The 23,525-nt window shown below is 43.5% G+C and overlaps 1 protein-coding gene across 2 annotated transcripts in view; it reads left to right on the top strand.

Annotated features, from left to right (window-relative positions):
- Window positions 1-23,525, top strand: part of TTYH1 (tweety family member 1) — a 103,710-nt gene that overhangs the window by 43,601 nt on the left and 36,584 nt on the right. For both annotated transcript variants that reach the window (XM_081932298.1, XM_081932297.1), the window contains exon 3: window positions 22,543-22,654. In XM_081932298.1, coding sequence (XP_081788424.1) covers window positions 22,543-22,654 — 112 coding nt within the window. The remainder of the gene's footprint in view (window positions 1-22,542; window positions 22,655-23,525) is intronic.

Here is a 23,525-nt window from a genome sequence, read left to right as displayed (position 1 = left end):
TCTGTGCGAGCGAATTGGTCGCAGGGATGTATGGGGCAGGATACGATCCCGCAAGTAGCTAGGTCCTGAGCCATGGAGCGCTTTAAAGATCGTTATCAAGACCTTGAAACGCACCTGGTAGACCACAGGGAGCCAGTGCAGCTCGCGCAGGAAAGGTGTCACATGGGAGTACCTTGTACTCCCCATAATTTCCCGCGCGGCCACGTTCTGGACCAACTGTAGTCTCCGAGTGCATTTCAAGGGAAGCCCCATGTAGAGAGCGTTACAGTAGTCCAGGCGAGACGTCACCAGCGCATGAGTGACTGTGCGCAAGGCATCCCGGTCCAATAGGGGGCGCAATTGGCGCACCAGGCGAACCTGGTGGAACGCCCCCCTTGCCACGGCCGTCACATGGTCATCCATATATATTGAATGAACTCAACCAATGTTTTGTTTTATTACCAGAACATTATTATGTTAAGCAAATCACTGCACTACGTATTTTAAACTACCTGTAGTCCTTGACCTACAATAGTTCACTTAGTGACTGTTCAAAGTTACAATGGCACCAGAAAAGTAACGTATGACCATTGCAGCATTCCCATGGTCATGTGATTTACATTCAGATGCTTGACAACTGGTTCATATTTATGACAGTTGCAGTGTCGTGTGGCCATCTTTTGCAACCATCTGACAAACAAAATTAATGGGAAAACCAGATTCACTTAACAACCATGTTACTAATTTAACAACTGCAGTGATCCACTAACAGATCTGGCAAGAAAAGTCATAAAATGGGACAAAAACACATTTCTCACTTAGCAACAATTCTGAGCTCAATTCTGGTCATAAATCGACGACTCCCTGTATTTTAAGGTGAAGTGTAATCCTAAAAGGAATAGAAGGAGCATACCTGTACTGCAATATTCTCTGATTATTCTCGAAGAATTGCATGACTCTTGTAACAGAAACTTTCCCTTACTTGTTTTACAAAACTTTATTGAATGCATTTACTACACTAGGATACAATATGGCTGATAAAGTAAATCACTCAAGGTTAAAATGATACTGAAATAAATGACTTGTGACTGATCCTTGCACTTATGACCATCGCAGCATCCTCACAGTCACAAAATCAAAATTAAGGTGCTTAGCAACTGGCAGGTATTTATGATGGTTGCAACATCTTTTGGGTCATGTGATCGCCATTTGCAGCTTTCCCAGCTGGCTTTGCCTAACTCTGCCCACTGCCAGGAGTTCGATCCTGACCAGCTCCATCCTTCCAGTGTTGGTAAAATGAGGACCCAGCTTGTTGGGGTAAATACGCTGACAATACTGTAAAGACAATGCTCAGAGAATGCTGTAAAGCATTGTGGAGCGGTATAATATGTCCAAGTGTGATTGCTATTGCTACTAATACCTGCGTTATGTGATACTAGACCCGTGGTTAATTTATGATTAGAGTATCCTGAAAACAGGCAATAGTGTTAATTGAATAAAGTGGGGTAATTTAATCATGAGTAAATGTCACGAGATCACTACGTATATTTTTATCTAGTTCTAACTAGGACAATTATGTACTTCTTTACATCATTGTTATTATCCTATTTTAATAGCTTTGAAGTTCTTTCCATTATAAATTGTTTAGCATGATATCTTGAATCCTTATTAATAGCCCTTAATTACTAAAGAAATACCAGGAACATAAGTACTCCTTTGGTAATTCTCTTTTAATGTAGCAATATCAGTTTCCTGCTAGTGGAGTGTGACTGATTTATAACTGGCCTCTTACCGAAGCAACTGCTGGTTCCATTTGATAAAGCTATACGGTTGTTCTCATATATAGAAGAGGATGAGAGTTCTATCCATCTGCAATCTCCGTTGTTACCATATTAGTGCTTCATTATATGCTAGAATATGTTTCCCACGGCAATAGCTTGCAGCAAACATTTTTTTCTGAGGATAGCATTTATTGTATATGCCATTGTGGTTAAATTGATATAATACACTAAATCAAAAACAAAGAAACTACATTAGGTGGTCTGATGTAAGAATCCAGCCAGAGAATAGATTGGTATATCATTGCTAAACAAGGGATATTATTTGAGCTGACATAATGTGTGAATCTAGTTATCCCACTTTCTAAGTCATGGTGTGTGGTTTGGCATGATATATGGCCCCAGCCAGATATTATTTTTTCATCAAAGCTTAATAAAAAATAATTCCAGTTTAGTACAGCAACAATTCAAAATCTCTGTTGTTAGAGTGATACTAAAGATTCCAACATGTTTATATCCTCTTCATTATTAAATCCTTCCTTCTATTTTCTACGGCAGTGACGGCTAACCTTTTTGCCATCGCATGCCAAAAGCAGGGGGAGCGCGGGGGGGTTGTGTATGTGCATGCCCTCCCCCACGCATGCACGTGAGACACCCCCCCCGCCCTCCCACCCCGCTTTTGAGGCTCTAGGAGCCTGGGGAGGGCAAAAACGGCCTGCCCCCCCCCCACAGGCCCTCTAGAGGCTGGAAATGGCCCATTTTCCGATTGCCAGGTTTCCCGTAGGGCCATTTTTCGGCCTCTGGAGGCTTCAGGGAAGCCGCCTAAAGCCTCCAGAGGGCAAAAAATGGGCAAAAATGAAGGCCAAAATCAGCTGGCCAGTGTGCACATGTGCTCTGGAGTTGTCAGGGCAATGTCTTGCGTGCCCTAAGAAATGGCTCCACATGCCACCTGTGGCACATGTGCCATAGGTTCGCCATCACGGTTCTAGGGAGATATCTGAGATTATAATAAAATATATTTCTAGGTTGCTTCTCTCCTTGGTTAGTTTCCATCCTTTGCCTTGCCTTTTGGTGCTTTGGAAAATAGTTTGACTCGGGTGGGTTCCGGCAGCCACTACGGCCAGTTTTGCTTGCTGATGCGCAGTCCTTGCATGCTTGATGCACACTGCGTGCTCTAGCTCAGCACAATAAAAATTGTTCTGTGCATGTGCAGAAGCCAAAAACAAGAGGGCGGCGCCTATGGGGGGCGTGGCAGGCCTGGGTCATTGCCAGTTCCAGTGACCCAGGCCGCCAAACCACTACCAATTCAGCCGAACCGGCCAAACCGGTAGGAACCCACCAATGGTTTGACCCCTTGTCTTTGTATGAGCATGAAATGTTGGAACTGCTATCATGTCTATCCTAGTCCTTCCTTTCACGTTCTTCGTATATTTTAGCCTCCAGCTCTCTGATTATACTCTTCTCTGCGCTCTTTTCAGAGTATCAACATCTTTTTTATACTGTTGTGACCAGAACTGGATGCAGTATTCCAAGTGTGGTCTTACTAAGGCTTTGTAAAGTAGTACTAGATCTTCCCATGGTCTTGATTCTATCCCCGTGTTAATGCAATCTAGGATTGCATTGGCTTTTTTTTGCTACTGCTGTACACTGTTGACTCATATTTAAGTGATTGTCCACTAGGATTCCAAAATCCCACTTACAGTTATTGGCATGAAGCCAAATTTCACATCATCTCTACCTATACAGTTGGTTTTTCTTACCTAAGTATAAAATCTTACTTTTATCTATGTTGAGTTTCATTTTGTTAGATATGATGCAATATTCAAGTCTGTCGAGATCTTTTTGGATCTTGAGCCTGTCTTCTGGGGTATTGGTTACTCTTGCCAGCTTTGTGTTGTTTGCAAAGTTGATGAGTTCCCCTTCTATTCCTTCATCTAGATCAGGGGTATCAAACTCGCGGCATCACAGCGTCATCACGTGATGTATCAGGACTTTTTCACCCTTCGCTAAACTAGGAGGAAGCGGGGCCAGCACATGACGCAACCGGCCCACGGGCAACGAATTTGTCACCCCTGAACTAGATCATTTATGAAGCATACTGGGCCTAAAACAGAATCCTGGGGTACCCCACTGCTTACTTCCCTCCATGTTGATATAGGTCTTTTGAGGATTACACGTTGAGTACGATTTGTTAGCCAGTTACAAATCCAACTGGTGGTTTTGCTCTCTCACATTTTTCTAGCTTACCCAGAAGTAGTTTGTGCTCTACTTTATCAAATGCATTACTGAAATCTAAGTGTACTATGTCCACAGCATTTCACTGATCCACTACTTTAATCACTTTGTCAAAGAATGAAATAAGGTTTATTTGGCATAATCTGGTTTTGACAGATATTATAATAAAAATGTTTATCTGTTTTATCCAAAACATTTATAGAAAGTTAGTTGGCTGCACCTTTAATAATGGTCACATTAGTTGGCTGCACCTTTAATAATGGTCACATTAGTTGGCTGCACCTTTAATAATGGTCACAGTAGGAAGAAAGCAGTGTTAGTCTTCAGTAGCCAAAAACCAGGAGGAATCTGATAGCACATGTTCAAGCTAACACATTTTATTAATGTAAAATTTTTGTAGATCATTCAGCTGTAGATCATTCATCAGATGCAAGCAAGACTTTTAATAAAATGTGATAGTCTGAAAAGGTGCTACCAATCTCCATCTGATTTTTATCCATGGTGGGAAAAAAAAGGGAAATTCAGTAAGTGGATCCCTGCAGGTAGCATCTACCTCATTTTTCTGTGCTCTTCAGCTCTTCACATAACAAGAATGCTTTTGTCTCTCTGCCATTGGCCATCCTGTTATAATCCACTGAAGATGTCAGGCTTCCCATTAATCATCAGTTTAGGTGCAAAAAAGTAATGAAGGCAAAGGCAAGTATTTGAGGAGGAACGTTTTAAAATTTTCAACTGGGTCAGGAGTAGGTACATTTCAAAAGCTCAGAAGTTTCTTGGGCTAATATGAACTGTTTCAGGAGAACATCATCTTATGTGATAATTATTTTTAATTCTTAAAACAGCAGGTCAAATCCTTGTCCATTTGACCCAGTAATATTCACACTGATTAACATCAGCTCTTCAAATCTCAACCAGGATACAAGTAGTCCTTGACTTAAAACAGTCCATTTAGTGACCATTCAAAGTTTTAACAATGTTGAAAAAATGACAATTTCGAATCTTGCAGCATCCCACATTCGGACACTTGGCAAATGACACATATTTATGATGTTATTGCAGAGTCCTGAAGTCATGTGGTCATCTTTCCCGACCTTTTGACAAGCAAAGTCAAAAGGGGGGAGTTAGATTCACTTAACAACCGTGTTACTCACTTAACCACTGCAGTGGTTCATTTAACAACTATGCAAGAAAGATCATAAAATGGGGCAAAACTCACTTAACAACTGGCTCATTTAGCAACAGAAATGTTGGGCTCAACTGTAGTCATAAGTTGAGAACTACCTGTATTTTCAAACCTTCATGAAGATTAAAGTAAGATTTGCGTTACCCTTGTCCTAATGATGTCTGCCACAAACTGATGATGATGACAGAATGACAAAAGAATTCTACCTATTTATATTTGTGTTGTGATGTTCCCTGCAAGTATGAAAGAAACATAATGTCACAACACTTCATTCATCATTCCACCACCACCACCACCCACCCCAGTTTATCTCTCTAGCTACCCATGAAATAACTAATTACCCACATGAAAATGAGCGGGGGCATTTTTTCCTCTTCCTCTTGCGAATAATAAGCTCGCATCTTAGTTCCATTCCAAACAGGAAAATCTACGTATTCATGTGCCCTTCCAAATCCTTCTCCTGATCTCAATGTGGGAGGAGCCCAAATGTTTGGCCCATTTGCAGATTGTTCTGGATTGTAATGTGAAAGTACCAATTCTACCCCTTTTGAAAAACCAATCCATGAAAAATAAGGCAAGTGTTTTTTATGTGGAGGAATGGGCTAAACATTAGAAAGATATGCAGTACATGCCACCCTGAAGTTCCACCTTTAAGGTTGCAATATAGTTATATACTGTGTATCTTTGCAATAGATAGCCCAGACGCTTTTATAGTAAGATCCCTGTTCATAGAAGTCTGTGTGGATGGATGAGCTATGCAATTCTCTTGCTCTTTGGAGTGCATTGTACCAAAAAGCCAGGTGGCTAGGAAATATATTTAGCATAAAGACCTTTATTCATTTAGCCCAGGGAGAACTAGCCAGATGGTCAGAGATAGTTCATCAGCCAGATGCCATCCATTGCAGTGCAGAAATCTTCCTGGAGCCATGAACGATTATTTGTTCATTAATCTGAACAGCACTGGTTCAAACTAAAGGACCAGAGTCGCTTGGTTTTCTGAATTGGTAGAGACATTTTGTGAATTAAGATTGGGAGCCAAGAGATGTTTTTTGAGGAATGCATCTATGGATACAGAAACCAGTCTATCGATTCCAGATAGATGGAAGTTGTACACCATATAAGAACATCTCAGGGGTTGCCACAAAGAAGAGGGAGTCAAACTATTCTCCAAAGCACCTGAGGGTAGAACAGGAAGCAATGGGTGGAAACTAATCAAGGAGAGAAGCAACTTAGAACTGAGGAGAAATTTCCTGACAGTTAGAACAATTAATCAGTGGAACAGCTTGCTTCCAGAAGTTGTGAATGCCCCAACACTGGAAGTCTTTAAGAAGATGTTGGAGAGCCATTTGTCTGGAACAGTATAGGGTTTCCTGCCTAGTCAGGGGATTGGACTAGAACAGTAGTTCTTAACCTGGGCAATATCGCCCCCCAGGGGGTGATTTTGTTTTTCAGAGGGGCGATGGAACAAAAAGGGGCGACACAGGGGCGAAGGAAAGGAAGGGGGGGCGATATAGGGGCGATGGAGCGAGAAGTTTTGGGGACACTTTTGAGACTTTTTTCATACAGTGAACCGCTGTTTATCTGTCGTACAAAAACATCAGATCGCTCGCTATTAGTGGATTGAACTGTGTTTTAAAATGTTCCTCCAGCTAGCTTCAGTCCAGAACGGCATACATATGTGAATACGTATCGCTCATCTTCATGCGCATTCCGCAGCAGCCTCTATCACTCTACCCATACAGTGGCGCGCCATTGGCCAGAATGGGCAGTGATGGAGGGGTGAGTGCTTCTTTCTAAACATCGCATGCTGAGTGGCTGTCCCCTATGATGTCAGCTGTAATGTCAATGTAACTGTTGAAACTAGGTTTATCGACGTCCACGTGTGTTTTATAGTGTTCCAGTGCAGTCGAAAATTTAATTTGCAATTAGTGCCTTTCATTTCGAAGACCTCTCAACATGGCCGAGAAGAGGAAGTGTCGCCCATGTTCGACGGAATACCTAAAATTGGGATTCATTCCATCTCCTTCCAACGTACAGCTTCCGTTTTGTCTTCTTTGTGAGAAAACATTTTCAAATGAAGCGATGAAGTCTTCCCGACTGAAAGACCATTGGTAAGAATTCATTCGGATAAAGCCAACAAACCAGTATCGTTTTTCCAATCCTTAAAGGCCAAGTTTGAGGGTCGCAGCACTGTTGAGAAGTTATTTGGAAAATCATCACTCAACGCCAACAAGGGGCTCATTTGTTCCTATGAAGTATCTTTGTTGATAGCAAAATGTGGCAAACCTCACACTATCGGAGAAACACTGATTTTACCAGCAATGAAACAGATTGTTGCCATCATGTTGGGGCCCAGTGCAAGCACTTTCACGCAATAGATTCCTTTGAGCAATGACACTATATCAGTGGTGGGTTCCTGCCGGATCGCACCGGATCGCGTGCTCCCTTTCGGCACTAAACCTGGAAGTACGGTCTTGCCCCGCCCCTGGCGACGCGACGACGCTTGCTTGCGCTCCACCAGCTCGGCTGGGAACGGAGACGTTTCTCTGCTCAGCAATGTCTTCAGTGGAGTGGTGGCAGCCTGGCAGACTGAGCCTGCGTCCCTTTCAGGTGCTCCGCTCCGCTGAGGAAACATCTCCGTTCCCAGCCGAGCTGGTGGAGCGCAGGCAAGCGTCGTCGCGTCGCCAGGGGCGGGGCAAGACCGTACTTACGGGTTTCGCGCCGAAAGGGAGCGCGCGATCCGGTGCGATCCGGCAGGAACCCACCACTGCACTATATCAAAAAGAATTGATGAAATGGCTGCTGAAGTGGAAGAAAGGCTTATTGACACCTTGAAAAGTACTGAATTCGTGATGCAGATTGATGAGTCAACGATTCGTGAAAAGCCTTGTTATTGGCTTATGTCCGTTTCATCAACAGAAATTAAGAGATCGGGGAAGAACTGTTATTTGCTCGAAATTTAGCCACCGACACAAAAGGTTCTTCGATATTTAAAAAGGCTGAAGAGTTTTTTAATGAGAAAAACATCCCTTTGACAAACATTGTGGCATGTGAAACCAATGGAGTTGCATCCATGGTTGGACGATATCGCGGATTTCAAGCTCATCTAAAATCGGTTGTACCTGGAGTTATGACTGTCCATTGCGTCCTTCATAGACAGCACCTTGTCTCAAAAATTTTGAGTGGCCGTTTACACGAGTCTATACGTTACGTCATTAACACTGTGAATAAAATTAAGTCGAATGCCTTGAACAACTGACTTTTTCACAAGCTTTGTGAAGAAAATAACAATGAGCTTGAATGTCTCCTTTTGCACACCAAAGTAAGGTGGGTTTCAAAAGGAAAGTGTTTGCGGCGATTCCACAAACTTTTTGACACAGTTGTCGAATTTCTTGAATCCATTGATCCAAGTCTAAGCAGTTCTCTTAAACTTCAATGTCTGGATATAGCTTATGTCGCTGATGTTTTTGACAAGCTGAATGAAGTGAACGTAAAGCTGCAAGGAGATAAAATCAATTTTCTTAAGGCCAAAGGAGTAATCTGCTCATTTATTTCCAAATTGGACCTCCTTGCAAGCAATATGAGTCGCCAGGAGCTGTATCAGTTCCCAAGCCTTGGTAAATGAACGTCAACTCCAAGCAGAAGATTTGGATGTTTTTTGCTGCCACTTGAAGCAACTAAATGAAGATATGGAAACCAGATTCTATGATCTGATAAATCTGGAAGTGCCCACTTGGATGCTAAATCCTTTCACAGCAGACTTTGCACAACTTCATCCCAAACTGCAAGAGCCACTGACAGATCTGAAATACGACTGTGAAGCCCAATCATATTTTCAGAGTTATGGCTCGAAGCTTTTTGGGTGAAAATGAGGAACATTTACCCAATATTGTGGAAGGAAGTTAAGTTGCTTCTTTTAGCCTTTCCTTCCACTTACTTAGTGGAGAGGGGCTTCAGCACCGTCCAACAGATCCTTTCTAAGTCAAGGAACATGTAGAAGATCCTGAGCGTGACGATTTAAGAATGAGATTAACAAAAATGGTTCCAGACATCAAGAAATTGGCATCAGATCACCAAGCACAAGGCAGCCATTGATGGTTTTTTTTTGCTTTTTGTGTACATATATTTTCTTCATTAATAATTGTCTCAGCTCTTATCATTGTATTTGCTTGCATTGGATTTCATGTTCCAGTTTGAGTTTTCGGCTTCGTTTTCGAATTCTTGTTGTGCTCTGTAAAACATTTTGTGTGTCTCTTTGTATTGTACTTTTTTAGCATGCACTCCAGTTCGATATTATATTTTCTCGGTTTTATGGTTTCATTTTTTGTTGTTGTGCTCTTCGTGTAAACGTTTTATGTAGATATATATATATCTAAATATCAGTTTAAGGCATTAAATTTGTTGCTCTGATTTTTGTTGTTTTCCTTCTGTAAAAAATTTATTTGTGTCTTTTTAACCCTTTTTACAGTGTGCATGAATATATATTTTCCTCGAATCTTAACTTAGTTTCAGAGTTTTTGTCTTGAAATTCTTAGTTCCTGCATTGCGGTTTGTTCTTATGCCCTTTTTATATTTCTTTTTGCATCTTAAAATTCACTTGTAATTAAATCATTAAATGTTACTGTTTTTTTCGGGCATTTCATTTTCTTGCAATTGAATTTTGCTTTCAGTGGTCATTGCATTTAAGTGTTTTGAATAAATAAGATAATAATGAAATACATGTATCATGAAGTTTGGGAGTAAAGTGATGGGTGGCATCAGAATTTTTCACACAGTTGAGATATGGGAAAAAGACTTGAAGAATTATTTCCCTGTGTTGTGATTGAGAGATTATGTTGGGGGAGTGGGGTGATGATAACTTTTTCAATGGCTCAAGGGGGTGATTCTTTAAAAAAGTTTAAGAACCACTTGACTAGAAGACCTCCAAGGTCCCTTCCAACTCTGCTATTGTATTGTATCTGGCTGAGGCCAAATCAAAGGATCATCATATACAGATGAGATCAAAAAGAACCAGTGTGATCCATTATTCCAAATGATCAGATTCTCAAATAATCCACGCTATCTAAAGTGCAGTATAGGAGATAGGTTGTAAATAATTTATTGATAATTTAGTGTGTTGTAACATATTTAACAAACCATGATTCAGCTGTAGATTAGTTTAAGGCTGAGAAGTACTTTGAATGTGGATTTTGCTGGCCCTAGCTAAACATGGATTAGGTCTGGAGAGATCTAGACCTAAATCCATCATCAATCATGGAAACTTAATGGGTGTCTTTGGGCGAGTTATACTCTATCTGATCTCAATCTACCTCAAAGGATTAGTGATCTGCGGTAAATTGGAGAAGACAATGCTGTATAGCTCCTAAAGAAAAAAGCATATATAAAATTATTGCAGTATTTCTTAATGCTGTAAAGAGTGTGAAGATCTACTGAAGAAAGATTCAGACCCAATGAATATTCTAGATTTTATGTAGTACTCAGGGCACATGCTAATAAAGAATACCACCAAGCACAGGAAATCAGGACTCTGGGCAGTTCAGATGAATGTATAGATCAGGGGTGTCAAACTCAAGGCCCACGGGCTGGATCCAGCCCGCAGGCTGCTTGGAACTGGTCCGTGTGGCTTGCCCTGGAAACAGACCCTGTGGGCCTGGAAATCGGCCCGCAGGGTGCTTGGATCTGGCTCGCAGTGCCTCTGCCAATGAAAACAAAGTTTGTGAGGGCTGCATGCAGCCCTCCCAAGCTCCCTTTCACTGGGAGAGGGTTGCAGGAAGCCATTGCAGCCCAAAACGGAGCTTGGGAGGCTGTTTTCACTGGCAGAGTGCTAAGGCCGCCACAGGTGCCTCTAACACGGGTGACATCAAGCTGGCCACACCCACCATGACCACACCCACTCCAGCACCTGAGGTCAAACATAACCCTGATGAGGCCCTCAATGAAATCGAGTTTGACACCATTGGTATAGATAATTTTATTATACACTAAAGCTCTCTACAAGAATCTGAACTACTAATGGTTAAACCAAGTTGGTGGTAGATCAGAGTCAATGGAATTCAAGGAGGGCTGGACTTAGTTCTTTTGTGGATGTGAAGGGACTTGATGATGTCTTTGACCACTCCGCCATGCTTTGCCTTGTCATCTCCTACATCTAAGTCCTATCCCCAGAAGGATCATCTGAAAACACAGTTGTTTTACAATTTGAAATATGTCCAGCCAAGACCAAGTGAAGCTAGTCCATCACAACTGAGCTCTGATACTTTTGCTACATAAGAAGCTTTCATATTGTTTTCTGCTCCCTGGTTCAGACAGAGTGGAATCTGATTACATCATGGCTCTGATACCTGAAGAGATGCAATAACAGGCAAGGGATGAATGTTCATGTGAAAGCTGCTCCCGAAATATCTCAAATGAATACACTTAAATGCTGCTCCATGCCATCTTAATCACAAGTCTGGAAGGCCATCCTAGGATATTCAATGAAGGAAAAGTCTCCTTTCCTAGCAATGCTGGGACAGGTTATGGGTAGGATATTGAGGGCAGAAGGAGAGAAATGTAACAGTTGTGGAAAAAATGGTTATACATCCCTAAGAATAATGAATTTGTAGCCAAGATCTTTTGCATCCATAATGATGGTTTAGGGCAGCGATGGTGAACCTTTTTGGCTCGCGTGCCACAAGTGGGGGGAGCGCAGGGGGGTCGTGTGCGGGCGTGCCGCACCCATAATGCAAAGCGCCCCCCAGTGCGCATGCGCGCATGCGCGCACAACGCACAACCCCCCCATTTTTACATGCTTTTTTCGCCCTCCCCAGGCTCCAGAGGCTTTATAGTAACCTGGGGAGAGCGAAAAGAGCCTCCCCCGCCCCCCGGAGGCCCTCCGGAGGCTTCAGGGACCGTCCAGAGGCTTCCCTGAAGCCTTCGGAATGCTTAAAACGACCCTCCGAGCAAACAGGAAGTCACTTCCAGTTTGCTCGGAGGGTCGTTTTAAGCGCTCCGAAGCCATCAGGGAAGCCTCCGGACGGTCCCTGAAGCCTTCGGAGCGCTTAAAACCACCCTCCGAGCAAACAGGAAGTCACTTCCGGTTTGCTTGGAGGGTCGTTTTAAGCGCTCCAAAGGGCTCGGAAGGCGTCAGGGAAGCCTCTGGACGGTCCCTGAAGCCTCCGGAGGGCCTCCGGGGGGGCGGGAGAGGCTCTTTTCGCCCTCCCCAGGCTCCTATAAAGCCCCTGGAGCCTGGGGAGGGTGAAAAATGGCTTTTAAAAAGGTAAACTCAGCCCTGAAAAATGGCTCCGCGTGCCACCTGTGGCATGCATGCCATAGGTTTGCCATCACTGGTTTACGGGCTGTCCATACCAGGTTGTGCAAATAGAGTGAAACTGCTTCTCTCTTCTTGTGGTGACAGCCCCACTAGATGAACCACACCAAGAAAGCAACTCTGCAAAAAAGCTAAAATCACCTTTATTGAAATCAACTTACTATAATAGAATTCTTATAAGTCTGATTTTACTGTATCTCTTCCTCCTCCTCCTTAAAGTTCAGTGAATTAAGGTAGGGTGCTTTTGTTCAAGCCACTTCTGAATGTTATCTGTCTGTCCTGGACTTAAAAATGGTTTACCATTTTTGCCCAGATAACAACTCTTGCCTATCTCCATCAAGGGTCATCTTCCTTACCCTCCAGAGGTGGGATCATTAAATATGTAGAACAAAGTCAGGGCTTTTTTGTGGTTTTTGCAAAAGAGGCAACTGGGAGGAGTTGTTGTTGTTATTTGCGAAGTCATGACCAACCCATCATGACTCCATGGACAATGTTCCTCCAGGCCTTCCTGTCCTCTACCATCCAGCCACCTCATTCTCTGTCGTCCCCTTCTTCTTTTGCCCTCAATCATTCCCAGCATTAGGTTCTTCTCCAGTGAGTCCTTCCTTCTCATTGGGTGGGAGGAGAGAACCCTATTAATGATGAGGAAAAACACTATGTGATCTCTTCTTCTGCCTTCTACTATCTATTCATTTGAACTTCCTGAGGTGGGATGGAGTTTGATGCTGCTGTATGAGAAACTGAGAGATGGGAAGAGATCAGGGGTGGGTTCCTGCCAGCATTATTACTGGTTCGTTGTCTGAAAAAATTAAAAAGGGAAAAAAAATATATTTTTTCAATGAAAATAGTTCTGCGTATGTGCAGAACAGAAAATCAAGATGGCGCCACCAAGGATAGAACCAGTTCAGGTGCGTGTCTGGCCAACTTACTACCTACTCAGCAGAACTGGTCCGAACCGGTAGGAACCCACCTCTGGAAGAGATGGAGGTCACAGTTTTCTCCACTCACATCAGATTTCTGAACAAATCCAAAGTTCTGTGAGATGATTCCAAATATATCATTGAGCTATGCTGGAATAAATTCTAGAGGGTTGGTGGGAGCGTGGGATGGGAACTGAGATTCTCAATTTCTTTGCAAAGAGAGAGGAGCATAGGATGGAAGCCAGGGATCTTGCCCCTCCTCACCCCAAAAGCTTTTTATCCCCCCACACCCTGAGTCTGGGAACTGCCTCCAGTCTAAAGAAAAAAGCTTGATTATCATGAGAATGACACCACTTCTCTCCCGCCCTGCCTGGCTGTGAAAGGAGGAGGATGAGGGAGGTGGTTGTCATAGAAACAAGATTTAGGGAGAAAGGGAAAATGAGGGCCTGGTGTGACTGAAAGATTCAGAGACAGGAATGGGGGGCAAAGACCTTGGAGGGAGCAGGGTAAATACATGAATGGAAGGAAGGAGAAAGAGAGAAAAGGAGAATGGCTGGGATTGATATGTAGTTAATGACAGGAATGATGGGTATAGGCTGAGCAGGTGGATCGGTGAAAAGAAAGCTAACTCCCAGGATACTCCCATGAGTAGGCTAAATGGGGAAGTCAGAGAAACTTCCTCAGGTGCCTTTGGAAAAATTGCATGAGTGGGTCAGTCACCAGTTGCTAATCTTGGTCCCACTCCAAATGCAGCAAATTGAGCTGCCTAGGAATGGATGGTTGGTTAGGAAGTTATTCAACATTTGTCAGTGCAATCTCTCCTAAACTGAGAAAGAAAGGAGTGGTTTTCCCACACCAATTCTAACTCAACATTAGTTTAATGGGGAGAGGACTCGTGTGTGTGTGTGTGTGTGCGTGTGTGTGTGTGTGTGTGTGTGTGCGTGCATGCGTGTAACTCTTCCCCTTCTTTAATATTCTGATGGTTCTTTTGGCTGCTCTTTCTAAATCACAGGAAATCATCTTTTGACCGAAAGCCGGAGGAGTCAAGAAGTGATACTTCTGGATTTGATTATAGGCTGTCTTTCTTTTTGTACATAATGAACAAAAGCTAACTTGCAACTAAGTGAACATTGTGCTAATGGAAAAGTTACTTTTATTGGGCAAATGAATGGAAAGAGAGCATTTACAATGGAACTTCTCCAGAAGTGGGAAAATCCATGTAAAATTCAGGCGTGCCTTATAGAAACGGCTGGAATAAATCACGAGATATGGACTGAACCCGAATAGGTCAGCCTTGGGAGGATGGATGCAGGGATGGAGAAGGAGCAGCAGCCAAGATAGACTGAAGAAAAGAGTCTTGGTATTTTGGTCCCTCTCAAGCTAAACGCTATACTTTCAGTTGCAGCTGTTTCCTGCGTGTTTGTGTCATTTTGTGAAAGGCTATAATTACCCAACTGCATGCTTCCTAATTACAGTTAAGAAACAAGCTGGGGAGTGGGTGAGCAAGCACAGGTTGTCAGGACCAATCCAAAATGATAGAAAGGAATGGATGAGAAGATGCTGAGTCTTTCCTGTACATTGTTCCTCTGTTTTGTTCTCTTTCTCCCTCCCTCCCTTCCTTCTTCCTTCCCTCCCTCTCTCTCTTCTCTCTCTCTCTCTCTCTCTCCCCAAATCCGTTCCCAATCCCTGCCAGCTGCCATAAGGAGCTTAGACAGTTTTGCCTGACTGTAGTTGTGGGGGCAGTTCCTATTTGCTTCGTGCGTATTTGTGGTCTTCCCTGATTTCCTTTCCTGTCCTCTCTCTCCATCTGTACAGTTTCATCTGATGTGATTCCTCTTTGTAAGTCATCCTTACTCCTCCTTCCCCCAGTTTCAAGAAGAGGAACCCTCCTTATTCTTACTCAGTTCTTTTTGGGGGGGGGGATGCTGTAGTTTGGTAACAGCATGAGTGACTGCTTCCCGTGTGCTTCCAAACCCCATCCATGAAAGTCCACCACAAGTAATCTGCCATTCTTTGCCAGGTCTCATCACAAATACGAGGGGTGGGACCAACAAAAGGGGCGTAAATTCAACAGACAAAAATAATAATTTTGTGTATAATCACTGAACAGAAGTATGGGAACCTATTATGATCAACAAGAGGCTATTTTCAAGGTCATCTTCTATACTTCTTCTCTTTAATGCTATTCATGGAGAATCAGGTCATTTTAACTAGGCTATTATTCCCAGGTGGAAGCTGTTTAAAGGCATAAAAAAACCTTATGTGTAATATAAGTAGAGCCAAAGCTTTATTGGACTTAGCTAGAGATTACTGCAAAACAAGAAGAGAGAGACTTCAAAAAAAGGGAAGGATGAATTTCAGATGATCTCATTCTCATGCTTGTTCATTATTCCCATTTCTGCATGACTTTATAAGTCTATAAAAAGCTTCCATGAAATTCACATTTGAAGGCCGATTTAAATGTGTCTGTTAAATATATTTCCTCTGAAGTTACTTATTTCTAAGTAGAGCATATAATAAAATATACATTTAAAGTAAATGTTGATATTCCTTTGAACAGAGAATCAATTGCAAAATTCAGAGACTGGGGAGCGTGACTGCCTATTTGGCTCCGAGTGTGTGTGCATAAGATCAGCTTGTGTCAGTGATCAAATTCCTCAAGCATCCCTCTTGCCATTGTGGGAGATGTAAGAGGTAGGCAGAGTCTATGGGAAGAGAGATGCTCGTCATGTAGATGAGTTTTTATTGTCCTGGGTGGTTTTCACACTTGGCCAAGCTGTCAAAACTGGGAAAGAAGAAAAGTGAGAGCATCCATTGTGTCCTTCCTCTGTTCCTGTCCCCACCTCCCTGCCCCAAAAAGAAATAATTACAGATGCCTTTGGGGTCTGGAACATAGGTCTTCATGGATATTGAATGTCCCACTTTCCAAAGGAAGACACTCTAGTTTTACCCTTGCACAGAAAAAGGAGAAAACATGGCTATAAATTTCTACATTGTTGCAGGGGTGGGTTTCAGCTGGCATTACTGCTGGTTTGCTCGTGGGCACACTTTGCTTGCATGCTTGCACATGTTGGATGCACGCTGGATGCGCATGCGCAGTTCAATGGAAATTGTTCTGGACATGTGCAGAACTAAAAAAAAAGATGGCGCTGGCAACAGCAGCGACTGGGGAACTGGTTCGGGGGCGTGGCCAGCCTGGATCACTGCTGGTTCTGCGACCCAGCCCTGCATACCACTATCGGTTCAACCGAATCCAGCCAAACTGGTAGGAACCCACCTCTGCATTGTTGATTAAAAAGGAGCATACTAGAGGTGTTTTCATTTGTACACTAGTTTTATTGCAATGAATCTCCCACTCAGCCAGTAATATTCCTGGGTAGAGGCTGAATGCAAAACAGAGATGTGACTCAAGCTAAGAAAAGATCTGTTAAGGGTATCTAACCTTTCTTCTCCTCATTAATGACCAGAGTGGAAAGAAACAGGTGCTGTTTGCAAGTATGTAAATAAAATATTTCCAGAACTATAAATATATAATTAACATGTGATTGGGCAGAAAATACAAAGTCTTTTTCTTCTTTGCCGCCTGACATGAAAGAATGATGCTGTGTCTCCTTTCAGAAGCTAAACATGTTGCTTGAGAGGGATCAGAAAGTAATTTATGCTGTCAAAGTGCTGCCCTTTTGCCTCCCGGAGACACTGTTATTGCAAGCGGCCTATTTTATCTGAGAAACTCCTAGCATGACCACAGGCACTTATTTTTTAATCATGGTTTGGTAGCCTGTAAAGTAGGAAGAAAAAACAAAACTGAGGCATCCTTAAAAAAGGAAAGGAGCTTACGTTTTCACATGGAATATAGAAGAAGGATATTTATTAATTTGTTATATTAATCAATAGACCAAGACTTTTAAGTCCTCATATTTAAATTTAGTTTTAGCTTTGACCATCTGATAATTGGCTATGTGCCATTCCATCAGTCAGATTCTAAGAAAGGTTATCTTAATTTAGCTGGTTTACAATGAACACAATAAAACATCTATAAAATACTCATACAATCCAACAAATTAAGAACCAATAAACACAATTTATAAAAATCCTTCCTAAATCCAAGCAGATAAGATGGTACCTCTGAGGAAGACTGTTCTCACCCTTTTGTTTAAGGGCACATTTGATTTTGTGTCTGTGCATATCTCCATATACAGACCTTCATACATTTGTGTAGAATGGACACATTTATAGATGTTTTGTAATGCAACGGGATTGTATAAATACTTGGTATCACAGAACGTTGTGGGGGAGTAGTAGTGTAGGATTGCGGGATTTGTTAAGTGTGGACTAGAATGGATAATTATATCCAGTCTGTGTATTTAATGGAGACCTGTGAATCAGGTCAGCTTATTTTAAGATTTTATAGGCCAAAGAGAATTGCCAGGCATCCATACTAATATGAAGACACACACCTAATGAACTTATGCTTCTGAAGTATCAATTTAAAGTCATACGAGGAACTGGGGATTATTCCATGCTGTGGGAACAAATAAACCCCATCAGGTAGAAAATGAGCATGTCAGTAAGAATATTCTTCTCCTGATATAACGATAACTACTAAGCTTCCAAGACATTTTGCTTCCTGAGGTGCAGAATAAGATGGTACCCCTTGTTATTTAATATACAGCTGGATTTGTAATGGAATTCTTTCTCAATAATCATGTGACAGCAATCTCTATCACACCCGATAGACCACTTCCTTACATTCCCCACCTTTAAGCTGCTTCTGAACAGCTTCCCTGAGGCAATGACCTCATCCTGCCTCAATGTGGCACTGCCCGTGTAGTTTATTCCATAGGGAAATATTTTGGAAAGGAGGAAGATTCAAACAGATAAAGCAGAGGTGGGTTGCAGGAGCCTGCCCGGAGCACCGGGTACTGTTCTGGTAGGGTGCTCCGGAGGGCCCATCCGCCCGCCCACGTTTCTTACCATGTTTTAAAGCTTTTGGCACTTCCATGCACGGGCATGGCACGTACAGCGCCTGAACAACGCTCCGTCATTCATGTGGGCAGCGCCGGGCCCGTTCCAACTGTACCGGTTGGAATGGGATCCGGAATCCACCACTGAGATACAGGTAGTCCTCAACTTGCAACAGTTTGTTTAGTGACTGTTTGCGATGATAACAGCACTGAAAAGAGTGACTTATGACCATTTTCACACTTTTGACTGTTGCAGCATTCCCATGGTCACGTGATTTACATTCGTATCTGTTAGATTGGGTAATGGATAGGCACACACAGGCTTAACGGTAACAACAGCTCTTTATTAAGTACAACAAGTGAGAACAATCCAGCAGCCCTTTTATAGGGAGCTGTCAGACCCTTTGACCAATAGGATTAAACCTCTGTTCCCGCCGGAACAGAGGACCTTGGTGGAAACCACTGTAGTTAGAGCAAGTATCTAACATCCCTCCCCTCTTTTTTTCGGAATCAAAAGGAGTATTTTATTTGCGCAAAGGTTCAGAGCAAGATAACCAAAGCAGACATCTAAACATCTGAACACCAACTTATAGAAAAGACACTTCTTATATATCTTTAAAAAGCAGCAGAAAACAGCGTTGATGGATTCATAGTTCCTATTACTAAATATCTTGCCTAAGTTTTCCAGTAACTTTTTCTGCCTAGCTATCCTCTTGACTCATATGTGTGAACTGTAGCTGGATTTGCAGTTTGGCTTTTAACATTTCCTGTTCTTGTACACGTCTCAAAAGCAAGTTTTCATTCCTTCTTTCTGTCATGTCTTACTTTTATATCCTGATTCACTTTATGTCATGCCTTACTCCAACAGCTCCTTGGATGAAGAACAATGGCAATATTTTCCACAGCCCTGGAGTTGGGTTCCAATGATGCTAAAATCTTTTGCCATGTAACTTTTGCCTATCTCGCTGCTTCAGAACAGAACCCCTATACTGTTTCCTTCCGGCGGTAAAAATAGGGGCCTGGAATTCATTTTGCCACTGCGCTGTTTTGCTTCTATTGGGCGAAATGCCCTACAACGGTCGCCATTCTGGCCCATGCAGGCGAGAAGGCAGACTATGAGAGCTGTGTAGATCAATCCAATGAGAAGACATATGAAGAGAAGGGCACTCCCGATTAAGCTAATTATTCCTAATCTGGAAAGGCTCGTTTTTCACGGCTCTCCGTTACTAAAAGAGTCCTTCAATTCTAGCATAGCTAGACAAGGCTCTTTTGGCGAGAAGCCTTCAATGGGATCATTTCCCGCTCACTCGGCATGCAGCCGCGGCGCGATGCTTCTAAGTAGGGCAGAAGGCGGGCTCCTTCTTAGGCCGGAATTGCGCTGGGAGGGTCCCCTCAGAACTGAGGGTGCGGGAAGCCAGATCTCGTGCATTGCTCAGCCAGCACGACGGAGGAAGAGGAGGAGGGAGGAGGCGCAGAACTGCTTGCATCATCTTCCCAGCTTTGGCTGCTAGTTTTTCCTTTCTTTTTTCCCAGCCACCGCCATGTCCCGCCAGAGCAGCCTCCTCACGTTTTTCTCAAAGCCTGTGGAGAAGAGTCATGACAGTGGCAGCAACAGCCCCGCAAGAGACAGCAAGGGCCTCCCCCAGGTTTTGGCCAGTGCCCCTAGTAGCAACCGGGGCAGGACACCAACGCTGCCGGCGGATTGGTGAGCCCGTGGTCCAGTGGAAAAGGCAGCCAAGGCCCTCTGGGAGGTGGTTTCGTTTCCTGGGCTTCCCCACCTTAGGCCTTATACCGCTTCCTTCCTTCTCGAGGGAAGCGCACAATACTTGCTCTAACTACAGTGGTTTCCACCAAGGTCCTCTGTTCCGGCGGGAACAGAGGTTTAATTCTATTGGTCGAAGGGTCTGACAGCTCCCTATAAAAGAGCTGCTGGATTGTTCTTACTAGTTATATTTAATAAAGAGCTGTTGTTACCGTTAAGCCTGTGTGTGCCTATCCATTACCCAATCTAACACTGGCGACGAAGGTGGGACAGCCCGGGAAATAAAACCACCTCCCAGAGGGCCTTGGCTGCCTTTCCCACTGGACCACGGGGCTCACCAATCTGCCAGCAGCATTGGCATCCTGCCCCGGCTGCTACTAGGGGCACTGGCTGAAATCTGGGGGAGGCCCTCAGTGTCTCTTGCGGGGCTGTCGCTGACCACTGTCACTGGGAGTTTCCCACTAAACTGCTTGAACTTCACCTGGAAGGTGCCTTGGCCCATGATGGGGACCCAGTTTACCTGGTAATTGTGTAGGTGGATGTCGGGTGTGTGAAGATGTTGCTTCTTTAGGCTAGGGATAGCCTGCTTTAGGGTAGACCACGGTATGATGGTCAGCGATGACCTGGTGTCGATCTCTATCTCACATGGAGAGCCCTCGATGAGGACTTGGCTGCTTGGTGCGGACTTGGCCGATTGATGTGTGATAGGTGACTCTACTGTCACCTCTGAGCGCTGTGGTGGCTTCTGCCAGGCCCCTTGGTTGGGCCTCTGTTGGTGGTTTGGTGCATTTCTAGGCTGCCCGGCAGTGGCAGGGAATTCACTCCGGCACACCTTGGCAATGTTCCCCTTTCGCTTGCTGCGCTGGCAGGTTGTGTCGCGGAAAAGGCAAGCCGATCTGGCATGGTCTTCTCCGCAGCTAGCGCAAGGCGGGAGATGCAGTTTGAACTGGGTACATCTACTGCGCATGCGGCAGCTGTCATCTTCTTTGCCTTCTGAGCTCTCGGGCTCTGCAGTCTCGCGATGTACGTGTGTACTCTTTCGTACATCTTGTAGAGCACTTTGGCACTGCAGAGTCTCAGTAGATTTGACAGCTGATTCGGACGCCCTGGCTTCGTCCAAGGCGATCTGCAGAGTGAGGTTAGATTTAGCGATTAACCTCCTCTGTAGGTTAATGTCCCATACGCCGCAAATTATGCGATCCAGAATCAGCTCTTCCAGGTCTCGGAATTCACAGTACGTTACGGCGTTGCGGAGCGCCGCAACGTACTCATTAATTGACTCGCCCTCCTTCAGGTTTCTGATGTTAAATTCATGCCAGCGAACGTGCTTGGATAGCTTGGGCATATAGTAGGTCCTCAGCGTCTGCTGAAGCATGGACCAGGCGACTGATTGTAGCAGTGTCGGCTCAGAGAGGTCTTTCACTGTCTCAAACACTTCCCGGCCACAGTATCCAAGGACCATGTTCTTCTTGCGGCCTTCAGAAAGGCCCATGAGGTCATTTGCCTCGAGGAAACAGTCAAAACATAGCTTGTACGAGTCCCAGTGCTCGGTGACTGGGTCACACGAAATCGGTGGGGCGTGCATGGCCATTTTGTGTTCAGAGGGCGTTTTGAGTTTGCCGCTCAAAAATGGCTGCTCGAAGCTGTGCTGAGCTCTGGGCTGGATGTACTTGCTGGATTGCTACATTCTTTCAGTTCGCCTAGTTGCCTTCCAATCCTACCTTTGTCGCCAGTGTTAGATTGGGTAATGGATAGGCACACACAGGCTTAATGGTAACAACAGCTCTTTATTAAGTACAACAAGTGAGAACAATCCAGTGAAGGTTGAGTCTGACAGCAGCCCTTTTATAGGGAGCTGTCAGACCCTTCAACCAATAGGATTAAACCTCTGTTCCTGCTGGAACAGAGCTCCTTGGTGGAAACTACTGTAGTTAGAGCAAGCATCTAATAGTAGCCTTGGTGACTGACTCATATTTATGGCAGCTACGGTGTTCCAGGGTCATGTGATCCCTTTTTGTGGCTTTCTGATAAGCAAAGTCAGTGGGGAAACCAGATTCACTTTAACAACTGCAGTGGTTCATTTGACAAATCTGGCAAGAAAAGTCATAAAATGGGGCAAAACTCACTTAACAAATTTCTCACTTACATAACATGAATTGTGAGCTCAATTATGGTCGTAAGTTGAGGACTCCCTGTACGGTAGTGCTTGAAATAGTACAGCATGTATATTGTCTACTTTGTCTAAGTATTATTTCACATAGCATAAAGAGACAGTGATGCCAGGAAAAAAAATCCAGGATGTGAACATTTTTAGAAAAGCACATACCCATCTTTAAGGAACAGGGCTACAAGGTTTCTAAATCCTTATGTTCATATATTTCTTTTTCTTTTTCTTATCCCAACCTGTCACAGCGCTGGGATCGGCATCGGTTTCTATGGAAACAGCGAGACCAATGATGGAGTATACCAGGTCACATATTCGTTGCTCAATGCTAACCACACGCTAAGCTCCATTGACAGTCTGGTAAGTGAACAAATGGGGAGGGGGGCAAGAGATACAGGAAACCACCCCTGAATGTTTTACGTAACCCCTTGTCCTGAAATGAAACTTGGAAACACATTTATATTCACTCCCAGAAATGAATCAAAGGTTGAAATTAGTTGTCAACAACCCTGGATGAGATTTGTGACTCCCGACTCAGGTTTCTTTCAGGGATACAAATATTGAGTGTGGATCTGTTGGCTCTTAATGTAGCAAGGACAGCCGATGTGATGCCTTATGGCTACTAAAAGGTTATTTATTATTTTACAAGTATTGGTGTGCGGGTGAATAGAGCAAAAGACGTATACTGATAGAAGAAAATATTTGTAGCTCAAGATTGAGCTTGTGGGGGTGGGGTCCTTGGTGCTCTTTGAGCTTGGTGGTTTTCTTGCAGATATTTCATTACCACACCAGGTAACGTCATCATCGTCAGCTAGAAGGGAGCGGGAGTTGATCTCTTTTTATGTAATAGCTGCTCAGTGCCTAAATGAGCAGAATTAACATCAAGATTAGCAATAGACCAACAATCAAGACATAAGCAATACTCCAATCAAGGAACTACCAACTCAGAGAACAAGCTAACAGCAAATCATAGTCTAATCAAGAAACCACCAAGTAAAAAGAGAGCAAACCACATTCCCTTCTAGCACTAATGATACTACCTAGTTTGGTGTTGAAATATCTGTAAGAAAACAACTCAGAAAGCACCAAGCACCCTATACACAAAAGCAGTATATGACATAGTTATCTTCTATGTACAGGACAGAAGGCATGTTCTACCTGTAAGTCCTACTGAAGATATGTCCTAGTGATAAGTGAAGTCTTCCCCCCCCAAAAAAAAATTTTTTTTATT

This window comes from Natrix helvetica, assembly GCF_964273705.1.
Source record: "Natrix helvetica genome assembly, chromosome: Z".
Taxonomy (NCBI): domain Eukaryota; kingdom Metazoa; phylum Chordata; class Lepidosauria; order Squamata; family Natricidae; genus Natrix; species Natrix helvetica.
Note: the sequence above shows the minus strand (reverse complement) of the source record. Positions and strands in the feature narration are given on the sequence as shown.